The sequence below is a fragment of the Pararge aegeria genome, chromosome 18 (assembly GCF_905163445.1).
Source record: "Pararge aegeria chromosome 18, ilParAegt1.1, whole genome shotgun sequence".
In the NCBI taxonomy this organism is placed as follows: Eukaryota; Metazoa; Arthropoda; class Insecta; order Lepidoptera; family Nymphalidae; genus Pararge; species Pararge aegeria.
In genome coordinates, this window is record NC_053197.1 from 13958676 (window position 1) to 13976961 (window position 18286).

The 18286-nt window shown below is 35.9% G+C and overlaps 1 protein-coding gene across 1 annotated transcript; it reads left to right on the forward strand.

The window, feature by feature from the left end:
- Nucleotides 1–7746: 7746 nt before the first annotated feature.
- Nucleotides 7747–17609, forward strand: LOC120631774 (phospholipase A1 VesT1.02-like; the record flags this gene model as incomplete). Its single annotated transcript, XM_039901453.1, has 5 exons — nucleotides 7747–7903; nucleotides 10185–10559; nucleotides 12362–12604; nucleotides 15006–15128; nucleotides 17449–17609. Coding segments are annotated over 5 exons (1059 nt in total), but the record flags the coding sequence as incomplete, so codon positions are not given.
- Between the last annotated feature and the right edge of the window lie 677 nt (nucleotides 17610–18286).

Here is an 18286-nt window from a genome sequence, read left to right on the forward strand (position 1 = left end):
GAGTCCAAGGTCGTGGGTTCAATTCTCACAACTGGAAAATGTTTGTGTGATGAACAGTAATGTTTTTCAGTGTCTGGGTGTTTATCTGTAATTTATAAGTATTTATGTGTATTATTTATTTATTTTTATTTATTTGTTTGGTATCTATGACCCATCACTACGCACTACACTATAACATAAATAGAATAATTAAAAACTAAACTAAATAAAAAAACTTACATTAAATATGAATATGCAATTTAAAAGAAAAATATATATTCATCAGCTATCTTAGTACCCATAACACAAGCTACGCTTACTTTGGGGATAGATGGCGATGTGTGTATTGTCGTAGTATATTTATTTATTATTATTTATTTATTATTTGTTTGTTAACTATGTTGGGCTCTACCGTTGTACCGATGTAGATGAAATTTGGCACACATGTAGTTTGCATTCTAGAGATAGATATGTATCCAGAAAAGCTATAAAGTTACCCTCGTAATTAAAAAAAACGCATTTGTTGCATGGGTACGTATGCATGGCTTGATTGCTTAAATTGTCGAGGCGAAATACGGTCACAGGATATATTGTTAAGATAAAAGATTCGTGCGGGAATTTTAAATTCACAAAATAAACGCGGACGGAGTCGCAGGCAACAGCTTGTAAAACAGTTATGTAATAGTTGTTTGAAACTCATTTTGGACTAGTCAGTTAAGCCCTAAGATCCTTCTGACCCAAGTAGGAGTATAAGTCAAAATGTAAGCAAAATCGTAGGTACATTTCTGGATCTGAGCGTTCAAAGGCAATCATGCGTGGGTAATAATTCATAATCATCACATGAACCATTATAGAGCACGGGTCTCCTCCCACAATGAGAAGGGGTTAAGGCCGTAGTCCACCACGCTGGCCAAGTTTGGATTGGTGGACTGCACACACCTTTGAGAGCATTATGTACCACTCTCAGGCATGCAGGTTTCCTCACGATGTTTTCCTTCAATGTTGAAGCAAGTGATATTATTATTACTTAAAACGCACATAACTTTGAGAAGGTGCGAGCTGGGATTTGAACTCGGCCCCCCGAAAGTGAAGTCGAGCTCCTACCCAATGCGCTACCACCGCTTCATTCCTACATACATATACTCGTAAATACACATATATGTATATTCCTATAAATAAACATAGTATTTTGCGTACTCTTGAAGTTGTAGTATAAAAATAGAGTATTGAAAACAGCTCTTACAATTTGGAAATGTTTTGTAGGTACTTAGTTTTGCCACAGATTATAATTTTTTATGTTATTAGTATGAGTTTACCTTTACAATGTTAGCTTTTCATAATAGTTCGGTAGTCCTACATACTTACTTTGCCTATAATGACAAAGGAAACGGTAATTACGGACTGCGCCATCATAGAAATTGAATGCTAATTTGATAATTCATTAATCGTGTTTGCTTGCTAACTAGCAGTGATCTTGCCGTTTACAGTAATTGGCATGATTTACCATAACCTAACAGGTCAGTTCCTATGGCAATATATTTGAAATGAAAACTACCCGAGGGATTTTAAACTAAGATTTTCGTGGTTAATCAACGTTTCTTAAATATAGTTCAACGGGTACATATCACGGTAATATTTTGTATTTGTCGATATTTCGACCAAGTTGCATCGATCGTGGTCACGACGGGACTGCGTAGGTACCGTCAAGTTGGATGTCACGGGCAGTATCTGACTACCCGCTTTCGTGTTCTTTTTGTCGGTATTTCACGAACTGTTCGATAACGTACACTGACAACGTCACCTTTAAATCGTCATTCTGTCATAGTAAGTAAAGATGTGTATACTACGTTTTTCTCTAACTAACAAAATGCAAAAAAATCACGTTACTCTTTGAAACACTAAACAAATCTATTCCGTCGGAACCGTACTATTTTAGGAAGGGAAAGTAGCTTCTGCGCTATTCTATTATAATCTCTGTGCTTCACCCAGATCAGTTTAGCTGTTCTGGCGTGATTTATAAGCTGTTCAGGCACGGGGGTGGCCCATTTCTTATGACCAGGGCCAGGGCTGGTCTAGTACTGAGGCTTTTTGCCAGTAAAACCCAATACTTATAGTTCTGCCCCCCGCCGAGAATCCAGGACCTCGCAATTGTTGTCATGCTTGCCACTAGACGAACGAGGCAGTTGCATTATAGCAAGTCATCAAAACAAATATTGGTGGTTGTGAAATTCCATTCAGTCGACACAAATGCGCTGCCGGAACTAAATGCTACCGGCAGATACGAATCATCGACCGCTGCAAAAACTGTAGACCGCGGAAAAATTACACTGGCCGACAAAAAAAAAATTGTTTTGGTGCAGCTCTGTTCGCATCGTAGTTTTTTTAATAAACCAACGAAAAATATATTTTTCTAGGGAAACAATAATTACAAACTAAAATTAATATTTAAAATAAATATAAGCCGTCTAGCAGTTCACTTATGGGCATGGTACCCAAAATGCTAGTTAGTATGAACGACATTGTTACTCCTAGGTGTCAGCTGACAGCTCTGGTTTACCTACAATTCTTATTTTAAATTTTTGACGGTTCTATTCAAAATCAGTCCATGTTATAACTACTTTTATGTCATTAATCGTATAAATTTATGATGGCAAGTAAGTAAAGTTGCAACTTGTTTAATTTTTATTTTGTTTTCTTATTCTTTTTTTAACCTTTGAAATTGTTATAATATGTAGATTTCATAAAAAATAAATAAGCACCTGGAAGGACCTACCGTCTGTAGCACAGGTTTTCCTTCCGCAGAGGTTAGGGCATTCATGTAATTATTGTATCCATTATTTTTGGCCTGAATAAATGATTATTATTAATATTAATAACGATCGTGATATGTTTTGCTACATGTGCGATGAGTATATAATGAAAGATCAACGGAAACCGATTAATGACACGGTAATTCGCTTGTATTCTGTATACTTTGAAATTGGCAATCAAGATAAAGTGTGGGTGCCTCACGTTGTTTGATATAAAAACAATGGAGCAGAGATACCAAGGCAGATGGGATGTTCATATGATGGCTGATTATTGTTGGGGAATTATGCGTGATTGTCCAGGACAATCTCACTTAAGAAAAATTTTGCTAATGTATAACTTCCAAATAAATTAATATTTTTTTTTAAATATGTATTTTTCTCCTTTCTTATGAACAGGAGCTGATATGAAAAATGGGTCTAGTTTTCTTGTTGATGCTCACAAAATATACCCAAAGTCAGGTTAAAAATCTTAAGCACCAAAATGAGTGTAGGCCAGTGCTATTTTACGAGCTTCCTGGTGCAGTGGTGAAGCACTGTGTTGTAATTAAGACGTCTTGGGTTGGATCGACGGATCGCACCCACACCAAAAAACCCGAGTGAAAAATGGAACCCTGAGCAAGATTTTGTACCCTATAATTCTCAGCCTATTAGTATTAACCTATTAATTTATTTTATTTGTGTATATTTTGTTTATGTATTCGTACTATTATGAAGTTATTTGAATACACAAGAGTACGAATGAATTGACGAGTAGAAGAGTAGTTAATTGACATCTTGGAGATGTCTCTTAAAACGTTCAAAGTTTGTATTAAACGTAAGCTTATAGAAAAGGCCTATTATAGTATAAAGGACTACGTAATCGATAAAAAAGCTTGGGTGTAAATTATTGCTCTAACCACGTTGCTCTAATAATTTAAAATGACATTGTGAGATGGTGATAACAAAAAAAAAACACCTGGCTAAGTTTGTTGTGGGCTTCTTCTTAGACCAGGACGCGTTTGAAACCCTCGTAGCTTTAGTTTAAAGTTTACGAATGTGGTTATCGCCATCATCTCACTACCGTGTAATTCTTATGTACGCATCAAAAGTGTTACCTATGGGCCTACTTGAATAAAGATATTTTTGACTTTGACTTTGAATTTGAATGTAGGTTAACAATAATTTTATACCACCTATTTGTTCTCGCTCTTGTTGTCTTAATCCTAAGATTACCTGGCAGAGATCGCTTTTAAGCGATAAGGCCGCCTTTTGTATTCTTCTCCAGTGTTTCTCTCTATTCGTCCTTTATTTTCCTAACTGTGTGTACAAATAAAGAGTTGAAAGAGGTCTATACTAATTATTAGTAAAGAATCTTCATAGCGCCATGCAATATTAAATAAAACTAAAACAGCGCCATCTATCGCATCTAGTGCCGCTTGTGTCCGGCAAATTGAGAATTCATAATTTTTTTTTACTGTGCCATGCGGTGACAGCAGATCAAAATACAGTTGTCACTACTCATCCTCTTTCTCCAGTTGTCGTACTAGGTGACTAAGGGTCTAAGGGAATATAACGGGCAGCAGCGTCCTCTGTGCTACTACTACCTGATCACTAACCTGTCTGTCCAGTCTTTAGTCCAGCAGTGGATTGCTATAAGATATAAGATGGATTTTATCCTGTATGTTTTATCTGGTTTCTCTTGGTTTTCATAATCCTAAGGTTGCCTGGAAGACGTCGGTTTTTTGTATCCTAATTTTTTATGTTTTTTTTCCCTTCTTAGTGTACAAATAAAGTGTATAAATAAATAAAATAAATATTGTAATTCCTGTTTTACTCTTTTAACAGTTCACGCCATTGCGTTCAGGGCATTTAAGAATATACAGAATCCTCATTCAGGCATTATTGTATGGCCTAAAACAGTGAAAACGCTCCGTGCACGTCTCACTTTAAACCCGAAGAATGTTGCTAGCTTTTTCCCATTTTATGGTAAACGTTTAGAATATTAAAGGTAAAATAATTACTGTCAACTGCTAAATGGTATGAAGTGACTGACCGTTTGTTCGAGAAACTATTCTAAAGTGGATTGGTTTTAATATTAGTCGTGTACACGGTTTCTGTGTATTCTTAATTCTGTGGTTCAGGGTTTCATTTCCAGAGGCATTACTGTGTTACAATCTGTAAGGGTGATTGCAGGTGTGATAACAGCCACTTTAGGCTTAACATCACGCCTCAAGTTAGTCACAGGACAGCATTTTGTAGGACGTGTTACTTGCATGCTCTTGCGAAATATTTGTCGATGATTTAGGCGAAGGTTTTCCACTTACCATCAGGTGGACCATCTGCTAGGTGCGTGAAATTATCACTATAAAAATAGTCGAACAAAACTAAAGGTAAATATATCTAGTTCGATAAAACGTTAGTTTAAACGTAAAACCCTGACGGCCGATTGGCGCAGTGGGCGACCATGCTTTTGAGTCCAAGGCCGTTGGTTAGATTCCCACGACTGGAAAATGTTTGGGTGATAAACATGAATGGTTTTCAGTGTCTGGCTGTTTATATGTATAATATAGTTGTTTATGTATATTGTTCTTAAAAATATTCATCAGTCATCTTAGTACCCATAACACAAGCTACGCTTACTTTGGGGCTAGATGGCGATGTGTGTATTGTCGTAGTATATTTATATTTATATATTTTATTTAAGTAATGAAAACGAAGTAAAAAGAGTGAATGAGTAAATTTTGCTTCGCTCGTTATGTGGTTGAACCATTCCATCAAGTACAACTAGTGACAAATAATTTGCTTAATGACATACGAGGCTGCCAGTGGTGCACTGTATCGTGAAATGACATGTAAGTATTTATATATGCATGCACTTAAAAGAGAAATACCCACCACACATAATAGTTGCATATAATATGAAGAATCTTCCAGATTAAAAATAATATTTGACATGAATATAATAAAAAATCTAAAAAACCCCGACTTTCGACATAGTGTACATTATTCTACTAGTCAAGCCATTTCATTTAATACCCTTATTGTGGGAGTTGTAAAAACGGCATTTGGCTATGCGGCCATTTTGGATTTGGAATTTGTTGATATCCATATTGAGGGAGTTTTGAAAATATATATACAACGTGTAACCGAATTACGAAATAATGTTGAAGGATTCATAAGTATATTTCATAAGGAATCATGCTGTAAAGGTTTTAAATCAATAGAAGGATATGAATTTTTCGATACAAACGAATTGAAAACATTTTAAGTATTTACTTCTGACCGTTTTGAAGATAAAAGATCGACACGCGCATAGTACCTACGCTACGCGACGCGTACCTAATAAAGTGTCAGGAACCACATGATTCTAATTTTGTGATTTTAGGGCTGTATCTGATTTCTTTCAGCAAAAACTATGGCAGTGGTTTACTCAAAAACTATTAGTATTAGTTTTTGGTTTCACAGATAAGTCTCGGAGACAGTAAATTATGTGTTTCGTATTGTTTAGTAATTTCTTATCAAAATACAAAGTATTATAATGCGGGTATGTTAACTGTACTGTCAAATCGTGATGTAATAATTTTTATGGTTATCGCTTGAATAATAAATAATGGAAGTTAAAATTATCTTAATATATATAAATCTCCTGTCACGATGTTTGTCCGCGATGGACTCCTAAACTACTTAACCGATTTTAAATTTAATTGGCACACCGTGAGCAGTCTGCTCCAACTTAAGAGATAGGATAGCTTAGATCTTTAATAGTCGCAATTTTATTTTATTGCAAATTATTTGTCTATAATTAATTGACAGTCACATGTTATACATATATAACTACTATACTCATTTAAGGCTTAGCGATACTGAATAATTTAAAAACAAAATCAACCGCAGACGAAGTCGCGGGCAACAGCTAGTATTTTTATATAAATTTTATAAGAAATGATTAATCTATAAAAAATATTAGATTTATTATTATTTTAGCTGCTATAACTAAGAGAGCTCAAATTCCTTTTAGATCTTGACTTCCTGTGGCCATAGCTGGTCCTACCCCAGTTTCTGCTTCAGTTCATTCCTCAACTTTAGTAACTGCGGGAGTTTATTTGTTGATTCGATTTAATAATTTATTAACTTAAATCCTAGCAAGTATTGTTTCGGTTTTCTTTTACACGTTGTATATATGCACCTTGTACTGATTTTCATCAAACATAGCAAAGAATATTTCCAACTAATTCAGCGTTAAAAATATTCAAAATCAAAATAGACTCATCTAAGCTTGCCTAGATCCTTTTTATTTAATCTATACCGATGGCATTTAAGCAATTAAAATATCACATGCTTCAACGGTGAAGGTAAACATCTTGAGGAAACCTGCATACCTGATAGATATAGAGATAGTTCTCCATAATGTTGTTAAAGGCGTGTGGAGTCCATCAATCCGCACTGGGCCTGCGTGGTGGACTACGGCAAACCATCCTCATTGTTGGAGGAGACCCGCGCCCTGTAGAGTCGGTAATGGCTCGATACGGTGATGGCCATAAATTAAGTGTAGAAAATGCATTCTTTCGCCGTACGTATTAGGTACTACCTCGCTGTGATAGCAGGCGTCATCCGTATCTGATAAGTAACTTCGGATAATAGGACAACCTGTATGTTCTATTTTTCAGAAAGTTTATAGTAACATGAATGTTTTACAGTGTCTGGGTGTTTATCTATATATTATAAGTATTTATGTATATTATTCATAAAAAATATTCATCACTTATCTTAGTACCCATAACACAAGCTACGTTTACTTTAGGACACGGCGATGTGTGTATTGTCGTTATATGAACTGCACGCCACTGAACGAAAGGAATCTACGTGAGAGACGGGAATTCGCAATTAAAACGTAACTAGGAAATAGTTTTAATAAAAATAACTATAGATTTACGTTGTACTAATGACATAAGATAATAAATATTAATTCCACATTACATTTGTTCCAGTACAAAATATAAAGGCACTTTGTTTGTACGAGCTACTGTTGCTGATCAGGGTATTTGGAACTGCGATCCCTCGTCAAGCAGGATTCAGTGTGAGCTCTATCATAGATCCTGTTTTGCACCCGATTGTAGCAGCTGGATCCAATAGGTGTAAGTTATAATTTTTATTGGAGTTTACTCCTTAAGAATCGATTTTCATATATAAGGCGCCCGGTATGAGAAAAATGTGAGTAGTAAAATCTACTGATGAATGACCTCGTTACGTTTTCGCTTTGCGACGTTGCATGCGCAAACATGCAACGTCGCTTTCGTTTAGTTAACTTATTTTTCCTATTTAAGCTACCAAGGAAACCGAATATTATCTAGGTAAAGAAACAAACACATAAATATATGGGACAGAGTGAGATAGAAAACATTATACATTTTTTTATCCTTTTCTTGTTACCATGGAAACTAAATAATAAACATTACATTTATCCTAATAGTTCTGATACTCTACATCCACCTCAATATCCCGTAGGCTACTTTTAAGAAGTTACACTTCCGCCGTGTGTGAATAAATTGCACAGGATTTTTAATTTACCCTTTCATATGGTATTAATCTTTATTCAGCTAAATAAACTCTTTTTGTGTATGTTTCGACAATCGTACTTAAGGAGTAAACTCCAGTCGTGCGTCGGAGTTGACACACACTTTTTTCTTTAATAGGAACACTATAAATAATGGTTTCCTTAAATTAAATGTAACGTCGAAGATCAAAACAATGCGTCTTTTTATTTCAGATTTGCTAACATGTACATGATTGTGTTGTTTACTTTGTATAAATGGGATTTTTTATTGTTCCTCTAAAACCGACTTCGTTAAACAACTAAAAAGCAAGAAATAAATATTTTCTATACAGTTTTAAGTCGGCGCCAAGTAAAATGTATAACTGCTAAGAATAGATATATTTTGTACACGGTTTCCTTTTTTATAGTGTTTATTTAACTAACAAGGAAAGTACCTAGAAATTTTCTTTTTTTTTATTCCACTAAAAGTTAGCCCTTGGCAGCAGTTTCACCTGGTGGTAGGATGAAACTGCTGCCAAGTGATAATGCAGTCTAAGATGGTAGCGGGCTAACCTGTTAGGGGGTATGGTAGTCATACCCATAATCGGTTTCTACGCGACATCGCACCGGAATACTAAATTGTTAAATGATCTACAAAATGATCCAGCTGCCCATGAGTTTCCAAACCAATTGTTAGAAATTGATGATGGCAAAATACAAATCTACAGTACCAACGGATACATCGCTGTACCGAACAGTTTTTGTAGAATTGCGCAGTCGATAGATGAATGTTTTTCGCAATATTCTTCAGAATTACAGAAATCATGATTGGTTGAGAGAACGCGCCATTTTAGCACCGAAGAATATTCATATCAATGCCATTAATTTTCAAATTCAAGCGAAACTGCCACGTGTAGCCACGACATATAAATCAATTGACAGTGTTATGAATCAAGGTGAGGCAATGAATTATCCAATTGAATTTTTAAATTCATTGGAACCGGCTGATTTGCCACCGCATTGTTTGAATTTGATAGTCGGTTCTTTGATATTGCGAAATATTTATCTACCAAAACTGTGTAATGGCGCCCGATTGGCAGTGAAAAAGTTATTGCCAAATTTGATTGAAGCTACGATCTTAACTGCTTCATCAAAAGGAGAATTTTGTTTGATACAGGATCTCTATGATTAAACTATTACAATATACTGTGACCATCAACAAGGCCCAAGGGCAAACACTTCATATTTGTGGTGTGAAGGAATCATGTTTTTCACTTGGCCAACTTTATGATTTGGGTTAAGTTTGAAAATAGCTAGCAATTAATAAAATATTTTTTTGTTAGATGAAATGAATTTGAGTTTAAATATTGTTTTTTTATTATTTCACTTTATACGAAGCACGTGCCGGGCCGCTAGTAAAAATTATAAAAAAGCAATGTGTCATCTCTTGTTTCAAACGTGTCTCATTGTAATATAGACCTTTTAAAAAGTAGATCGAGACTGCAACGTTTCCTACTAGATGACCCAACAGTCGCTATAAGACTGATGTGAAAGGCATATACTAATTTCGGCATCGACGGTAGGAGATCCGTAGCTTTAGTTGGTGAAAGCGCTCAGGCCGCGATTGCCAGAGAGTCGCAGGTTCAAATCCAGTCGGTTCCGAAAATTTGCATTTTAAATTTATAAAATTGAAGTCTAGGTAAAAACACTAATAAAAATTATAAAAATTATAATGGTTTTATATTTACGCAGCGCCTAATGTAGTTCTAACGGTGAAAGTTGATAGATTCATAAAGATGAATTATTCAATCGGGCTTTGAAACACATCACAGCAGGCGAATAGAAAAAATATATACCGTAATAAATATATATTACCTTTTCAGGTGAAGCTCTAAAGAGTTTCTTTGGTATAACTTATGAGCAGATCCTAGAGAAAAACAGAACCAATTTCAACGAAATACTAACCATTGATCATATAACAAAAAATGGTAATGTCAAACATAACTTAACCGATATTAACTATTTGAAGAATTTGATGGTTAATGGTGAAAACATAATCATCCTTGTTCACGGTTTTATGGAAAGTTCAGATGGTTTGATGGTGCAAGGGGTGGCACCAGAATTGCTCAAGCAAAAGCGTGTGAAGGTATTCGCTCTGGATGGAAGAAAGGTGATCAATTGGGAGTACTTTAGATCTTCAACTCACGTCCGGTTCATGGGTCAAAAGTTTGGGACACTTTTGACAGAACTAATTATGCGTAAGTATAATAAACATTAAAAAAATCTAAATTCATTTTTCGATTGGCGCAGTGGGCAGCGACCCTGCTTACTGAGTCCAAGGCCGTGGGTTCGATTCCCACAACTGAAAAATGTTTCTGTGATGAACATGAATGTTTTTCAGTGTCTGGGTGTTTATATGTATATTATAAGTATTTGTTTATATTATTCATAAAAAAAAATATATATATATTCATCAGTTATCTTAGTAGCCATAACACAAGCTACGCTTACTTTGGGACTAGATGGCGGTGTGTGTATTGTATTTATTTAGTGCAGTATATTTATTTATTTATTTCATGTAAGTGCTACACCAACCAAATCGTACACCAATCCGGCTGCCCAGCGCAGCGTGGTGAGTATGGGTAAACCTTCCCGTCGGGAGAGGCCAGTCTAGCAGTGGACTGTTATAGGCTTTTGATGAAGTGCTTATGGAGTAGGTCACTTTAAAAAAACAAAAACATATCATCATGATCATGTCAACCAATTGACGTCCACTGCTGGACATAGGTCTTTTGTAGGGAGTTCCACAATAAGCGGTCCTGGGCCGCTTGCCTCCAGCGGCCCCCAGCGACTCGCCTGATGTATCTGTCCACCTCGTTGGGGGCCAACCTACGCTGCGCTTACCGGTGCGAAGTCGCCATTACAGCACCTTAAGACACCAACGTCCATCGGTTCTCCGAGCTCGGAAAAAACAATATATACCTAGTGGTAAATAATTCTGATTCTATATTCTAGTGTAAATAATAAATTTTGTCTTCACCAACCAAAGATAGTCAGAAGGAATCGCGGTAACATTTTTTGCCTGCCACGTTAACGGTAATGTATTTAAATAGTTTCATAAATTAATTTCGAATTAGCATTGCTACGAATTGTACAAGGTGCTCTTGTATAATCTCGTTAGTAATTAATTGAATAATAATATATCTCCAAAAACTGTATTCATATTCTTAGTCCTTAATCAATGAAATTTAAACGTTGACAGTAATTAAATGTGGTTTGCGATTTTAATAAAATATTATATTGTTTTGGAAAATTTATTAATTTTCCAATATTATATTTAACAACAAGCGGACCCACGCAACTTCGTCCGCGTATAAGTCAATCAAGAAGCTAGAATAGATCTGATGCTAACATAATAATTTCGATGTATACTGAGTTAGTAAGTTGTTATTATTTTGGTTGATACATATATACATACATCCGTCCATCTATACATCCATCCTCACAAACATTGGCATTTTAAATATTAGTAGGCTGGATTTATTTGGTGTACAATAAAGTGTATTTTCATTTAATTTCATTTAATTTCATGGATCGTCCGATATGCATTGCGACCACTTGCTGTTATTTGTGAAGAGTAATGTCCTTTATCACTTACAATATTTCTCAAAACTTCATTAAAATAAGACAAAACATGCTTGTACAAAAGTACCCTATATGTTGACCCGGAATATCAGCTACCGCTATACCAAATTTTATTTTAATCCGTTCAGTAGTTTTCACGTGATGCCTAGACAGACAGACATACAGACAGACATACAGACAGATAAAAATTAAATAAAAATCTGTTTTGGACTAAGTATCGATTATAAAGTATCCCCCGGTCAAAATTTTCAAAATATATTAAGTGTACAGAAATCTTCCAGTTACAGTTTTATTATAAGTATAGATATCTTTCATTAACTGAGCAGGATTCTAAACCTTTCTACTTTTTAAATCTGTAACCAAAACATTTGCATAACCCTTTCAAGTTAAAAATTTAACTAACCAATTTTAACAGGTGGTGTGAACGCATCAAAAGTAACTTTGGTCGGGCATAGTCTTGGAGCCCACATAGCTGGTATAGCAGGAACGAAAGTGAAAGATAAAACTGGTACACGCATTGCAAGAATAACTGGTCTAGATCCAGCTGGACCTTGCTTCAGTAACATAGACATAGGAGCAAGGCTGGATTCAACTGATGCTGAATATGTAGATGTTATCCACACCAACGCAGGGATGCTGGGATTGCAAGAACCTGTAGGTAACGATTGCTTGCATTTGGATATCAGTTTGGATATTGGATAGAAACAAGGGTTACTTTGCAGAATTCCATGATCTACTATGAAAATTAAACTTAATTCGCTACCATCCGCGAAAGGCAGGAGAATCTGTGCGGTGTAATATATAATTTCTTCAATCTTTATACACCAAACAGATCTTCGGCAATGTACTCTTTACGCACGTTACACTCCAACACGAGAGCATGTTGACTTTACAATAAATAACTGTTTAAATTATTCATTTCCTGAAAATGCTCCGAGGTGTAAAGATTGAAGAAATTCTAAATTACACCATACAAGATCTCCTGCTTTTTAAATTAAGTTCAAATTTCATAAGTTATAGGTTTGTTTACTAGTTCCGAATATTAGCCAGTATTATTGTCCTTTATCAATAGCCTATAACAGTCAAATGCTTGCCTGAAATCCTATCCCAAAGGGAGGGTTTGCCATTATCACCACGGCATGGGGTTGGCGATCGCGATAAGATCGCGTTCAGTTATCTGAAATATTCAAAAAAAGCATATGTTTTTGAACATTATAAAGGTCTATTTGAAGAAATATAATATTTATTTATTTATTTATTTATTTATTAGCTTTTCAAGGGAAACAAACAGTATAACTATACATAAAAGTAATGCCGTATTTTTGTATCACATATACCAATGAAGTTTCCACAACTTGGTTATACATATAACACGATAACATTAACCACAATTGCTTAGGAGTATTGCTTAGGAGCAAGCAATTATTATACAAAAAAAAGAAAAAATAATAATAATGTAAGTAAAACAAAAATGAAAAACAAAAACTTTAAAGCTATAGTACTTATTTTATCAAAATAAATTTTCTAAACGTGCCAATTTTGACATGAAAAATGTTCGTCTCACAATATTTGTTGTTAAAAGCATTGCACGCACGAGATAAAAAGTTATTTGCCGAATACCTTGTCTTCCATCTAGCCCACGCAAAGGGAGGTTTTTCGCCTTGCATTTAACCTACGACATGCAAAATCGATATTACTTAGAAGAAGTAGGGAGTCAACTAAATTATGTATTATTTTATATAACAACATTTGATCTCTTAAATCGCGTCTTTTTTCTAAAGTAAAAATATATAAAAGATCATATTATCATGCGAGTATACGTTCTAAGATCGGAACGAGTTAGCCTGAAAAACGGGTGAGGAGTTTCTAAAGATCTTTCTAGAGCGGATTATGCGAAGGGTGGATTCAGTTTCACTTAATTATTAATTAGGATGGATTTAATATACTCGTAATATGTTCTACATTATAAACAAAGTAACAGAGCTTTTAACATGACTGTATGAAAAGGAGATTGTTCTCAATCCAGCTACTCGTATATAAGAGTATGCTAAGTATGGAAAAGTGGGGAATGAAATTTCATATTAGACTTCAGTTAATTACGGATAGTCGTAATAATGAATATATGTAATTATTTCAAACAACAGTTATAACATTGTTGTTGTAACTGTTGACAATGTTATAACTGTTCTTTGAAATATATGTAATTATTTCAAACAACAGTTATAACATTGTTAACATTGTCAACAGTTACAACAATACAAGTTTTTAGGTGTTTATTCATAAAATATTAATCAGTCATAGTACCCATAACACACGCTTCGCTTTTTAGTTACATTAGCTTCCATGTTATTTATTTGACGGCCGATTGGCATAGTGGGCAGCGACCCTTAGTTTTCCGAGTCCAAGGCTGTGGCCCGTGGGTTTGATTCGCACAGCTGAAAAATGTTAGTGCGATGAACATGAGCGTTTTCCTGTGTCCAGGCGTTACCATAACGCTACGCTTACTTTGGAGCTAAATGGCTATGTGTGTACATTGACGTAGTATATTTTATTATTTATTTATTTGATTTATTTTGAGAACCTTCCTGGCGCAGCTCTGTGGCTTTATGAGTGGAAGTCCCAGGTACGAATTCCGGGTCCCGGGGAATTTATGATTTCTGTATTTTCTCTGCTCTCGCGAGACTCGGACCGTGGGTGGCCGTGAAGGACCGAAAAAACAATTTAGATTTCCGGTAAGATGTCACGCAGAAACCGATTTGGGATATGGCATCAATGTAACTGGTATAACTCTTAGCTAGCTTAGCTTCTGCAATCAAGGGCGAACTTGTTGTGGAAAAAAACCACAAAAAGAACATACGGTCGAATTGAGAACCTCCTCCTATTTTGAAGTCGGTTGATGAGAAAAATACTCGATCGCATTGCTTAAAACATACTTTTTTTTATATTTTTTCAATAATATGAGCCTTTAAATAACGTATTAAGATCAAAGCTATTCAGCGGAGAAAAAGAGGGTATAAGTAAATTGTAAGCACAGTAATATTACTTTGTATATTTTTCAGGGCACAAAGACTTTTACCCAAATAACGGCATGTCCCAACCAGGATGTATATTCTCCACCTGCGATCACAGCAGAGCCTGGGAGTTGTATGCCGAATCCATTAGTTCACCCAACCACTTTCCTGGTAAGATTTTTTTTTATTTTATTCCTGTTTGACTTTTCTAACAGTTCATGCCCTTTTGACGGTCTTATGAGCGAAGGCAGTCTTCAGTGGCAATTTTTTTTTTACTGTTATCATTTCGCGGTCAGTCCTCGCCTATGAGCTATTATGCGTTCTTAGATATTTTAGTGGCAGTGGCAAATTAGGAATATTTTTTAACCTTGCAATAGCCTTCCTTTTCTTTCTTTTTCGGATGGACACTTGCCGATAACCACCTGCATGGCTAGCATGGGCAAGAGACAATTATATCCCCGGGGAAAGAATACAAATTTATGTTCTCCCACAGCTTTATCAACTCTCAGGGAACTGGCGCACAAGTGAAAATAATATCCAAATAACATTTGTGTATTAATAAACGGGGCTAAACTTCTCCTATTCCATGTTCCAATGATTTAGCAGGTGGGCACGTCCATTATATCTCTTGCCCGGGGATATAGTCGGGGGATATAATTTTTATCTCCCGCCCGTGCTAGCCCTGCTGAGGTGTTGCTACGGCGTCACCGGGGGAGTGAGGCGAGTGCGAGAGCTCGCATGAGAAAAGCCCCTGGGCTCGACAACATTGCCCGTCGGCCCGAGGATGCCTCGACTCGGTTCAACGTTAATCTGACTGTCCAAAGCCTTAATATGACTGACCTTCCAGTCCGCGGCCACTTATTAGTAGTAGAGTTTTTAGTGACAAAGCTCTTCCAGGGATAACTATCGCCACTCAGAAGGACTAGCACAGGCAGGAGACCAAAATTTTATCCTCCAATTATATCAGCTGAAAAGGGATATAATTAAAGTGTCCACCTGCTAAAGCACGGGAACACGGAATAGGAGAAGTTTGGTTTAAATTCTATCATTTATTTTTATTTGATTTTCATTTTTTTTATTATTCTTACAAAAACAAGAAACACTATTAAAAATTTATAAGAAAAAAAAAACACACTCCGCTTGCGGGGCTTTTGAATGCCCAAGCAACGGGCGGTCAGGGCTCAAAACCCTGACTAACCCTGTTTATTATTATACATATATTATTTGGATACTAGCTGTTGCCCGCAACTTCGTCTGCCTTTGATTTTGTTTTTTGATGTGGCATTAAATTTAGTTCTTGTTCTAAAAATAGTTAAAGTATTCAGTATCCCTAAGCCTTAAATGAGGGGTTTGCTGCTGTCCTCTGAGGTCTGGCCTCTAACTCCAACCACAGTTTGGACAAAATTAAATACATTATAACCTCTATAGTACAAAAATAATTATTTAAATCAGTTATAATTTGTCGGAGCTATGGTGTAAAATCGCCAAACACTTTCCTCCCCTCTCCAAAAGGCCGAAGCCTAATGTCGGGATAAAAAGTATCCTATATTACTTCTAACACTTCCAAGAATATGTGTACAGTTTCATCGGGATCGGTTAAGTAGTTTTTGCGTGAAAGCGTAACAAACAAACTTACATTCACATTTATAATATTAGTAGGGATTATTTCCAATTGTGCGTAAGTGCTCCGAGAGTTGATAAAGCTGTGGGAGAAGATAAATTTTTATCCTTTCTCCGGGGATATTATTGTCTAGTGCCCATGGTAGCGGGGGATAAGCGGTTCTGCTGACAAGCAGCATTGTTGTAATGCTGTGTTCTAAAGCGGGCGTGGTTGCCGTTGTTATTACAAACACATAAGGCTTAGAACCTACGCCTCAGGTTGGAGGACACAGGCACGAGGCAGGACGGGTTCCTTGCAAATCCTACAAAGTGTTGCTCTTTATAAGAGATGGATTCGTATCAGGTTTATCATCAGTTTGGCCATCTGCTTGGTCGATTATCGGTGCCGGTACGATGCCACGTAGAAAACCATTAGGAGTTTCAATTTAATAATACGGCCGATTGGCGCAGTTTACAGCGACCCTGCTTTCTGAGTCCAAGGCCGTGGGTTCGATTCCCACAGCTGGAAAATGGTTGCGTCATGAGCGTGAATATTTTTCAGTGTCTGTTTATATGTATATTCTAAGTATTTATGTATATTACTCATAAAAATATTCATCAGTCATCTTAGTTCCCATAACAAAAGCTAAGCTTACTTGGGGCTAGATGGCGATGTGTGTATTGTCGTATTATATTTATTTATTTATTTATTTATTATAACTGCCATTCCCATAACAGGTTAGTCTGCTTCCATTCCAGTCTGGATCATCACTTGCCACTAAGTGCCATTTCCCGTCAAGATCAATACTGGTTGAGCCGAACAAACAAACAGACACTTGCGTATTTAATATCGTTTCAAAATACAAATGTAGGTTTGTAATTTGGATTTCAGCTCGCAAGTGTGATAATTGGACGATGTTTCAAAATGGCCTCTGCGCGAAGAATGCTGTAACTTACATGGGATTGAACTCCAGACCCGGAGATTTAGGAATATACTTTTTAACCACTGGGTCATCGCCACCCTATAGCATGGAAGCAGCTGGGAGTGGTTGAATTGTGATAACAATTTTGTAACAGCTTGTTTTGTATAAGATTTTTTAGTAATTTTTATTTGTTAAGTTTGTGTTATGGTTTTAGATTAAATTAAAGATTATTTATATTGCCATCAGTCTAGTTAAAGTCCCACAGCTGGGCATAAGCCTCCTTTTCCATTGGATGGATTCTTTTACACTCTTTTAGCTTCACTTAGCTAAGAAACAATGTCATCAAATATCAAAATTAAGCTTCATATATATATGTTATGTGGATCAGAAGACAACACTATGATTTGGTGACTGAGAGCATATCTGCGGTGAAAGGCCAGAGGTAAGGACTCTGGCTTCACTTTCGGGGGGCTGAGTTCGAACTCCAGCGCTTCCTCCTCTAACTTTTCCAAGTTATGTACTATTTAAGCAATTCAAGCAAAATAAAAAGTGGCTCAGCAGGCAATGTAAAGATTTTTTTTTTTTTCTTATATCAATCTACTATATATTAGCTTTATATATACCTACATAGTGAAATTTTGTAATGCCACCTAAAAGGAAAGTACTTTTAATGCTATAGATATAAACTTTTATTCAAAGAAAACATTCCTTTATTTTTGAATAGAAAGAAACCCGTTTTCAAATATTTTTGAAAATTCTTACTGATGTCAAACAATCCCTATTGCAATGTCAAAACGTACTGGGCTT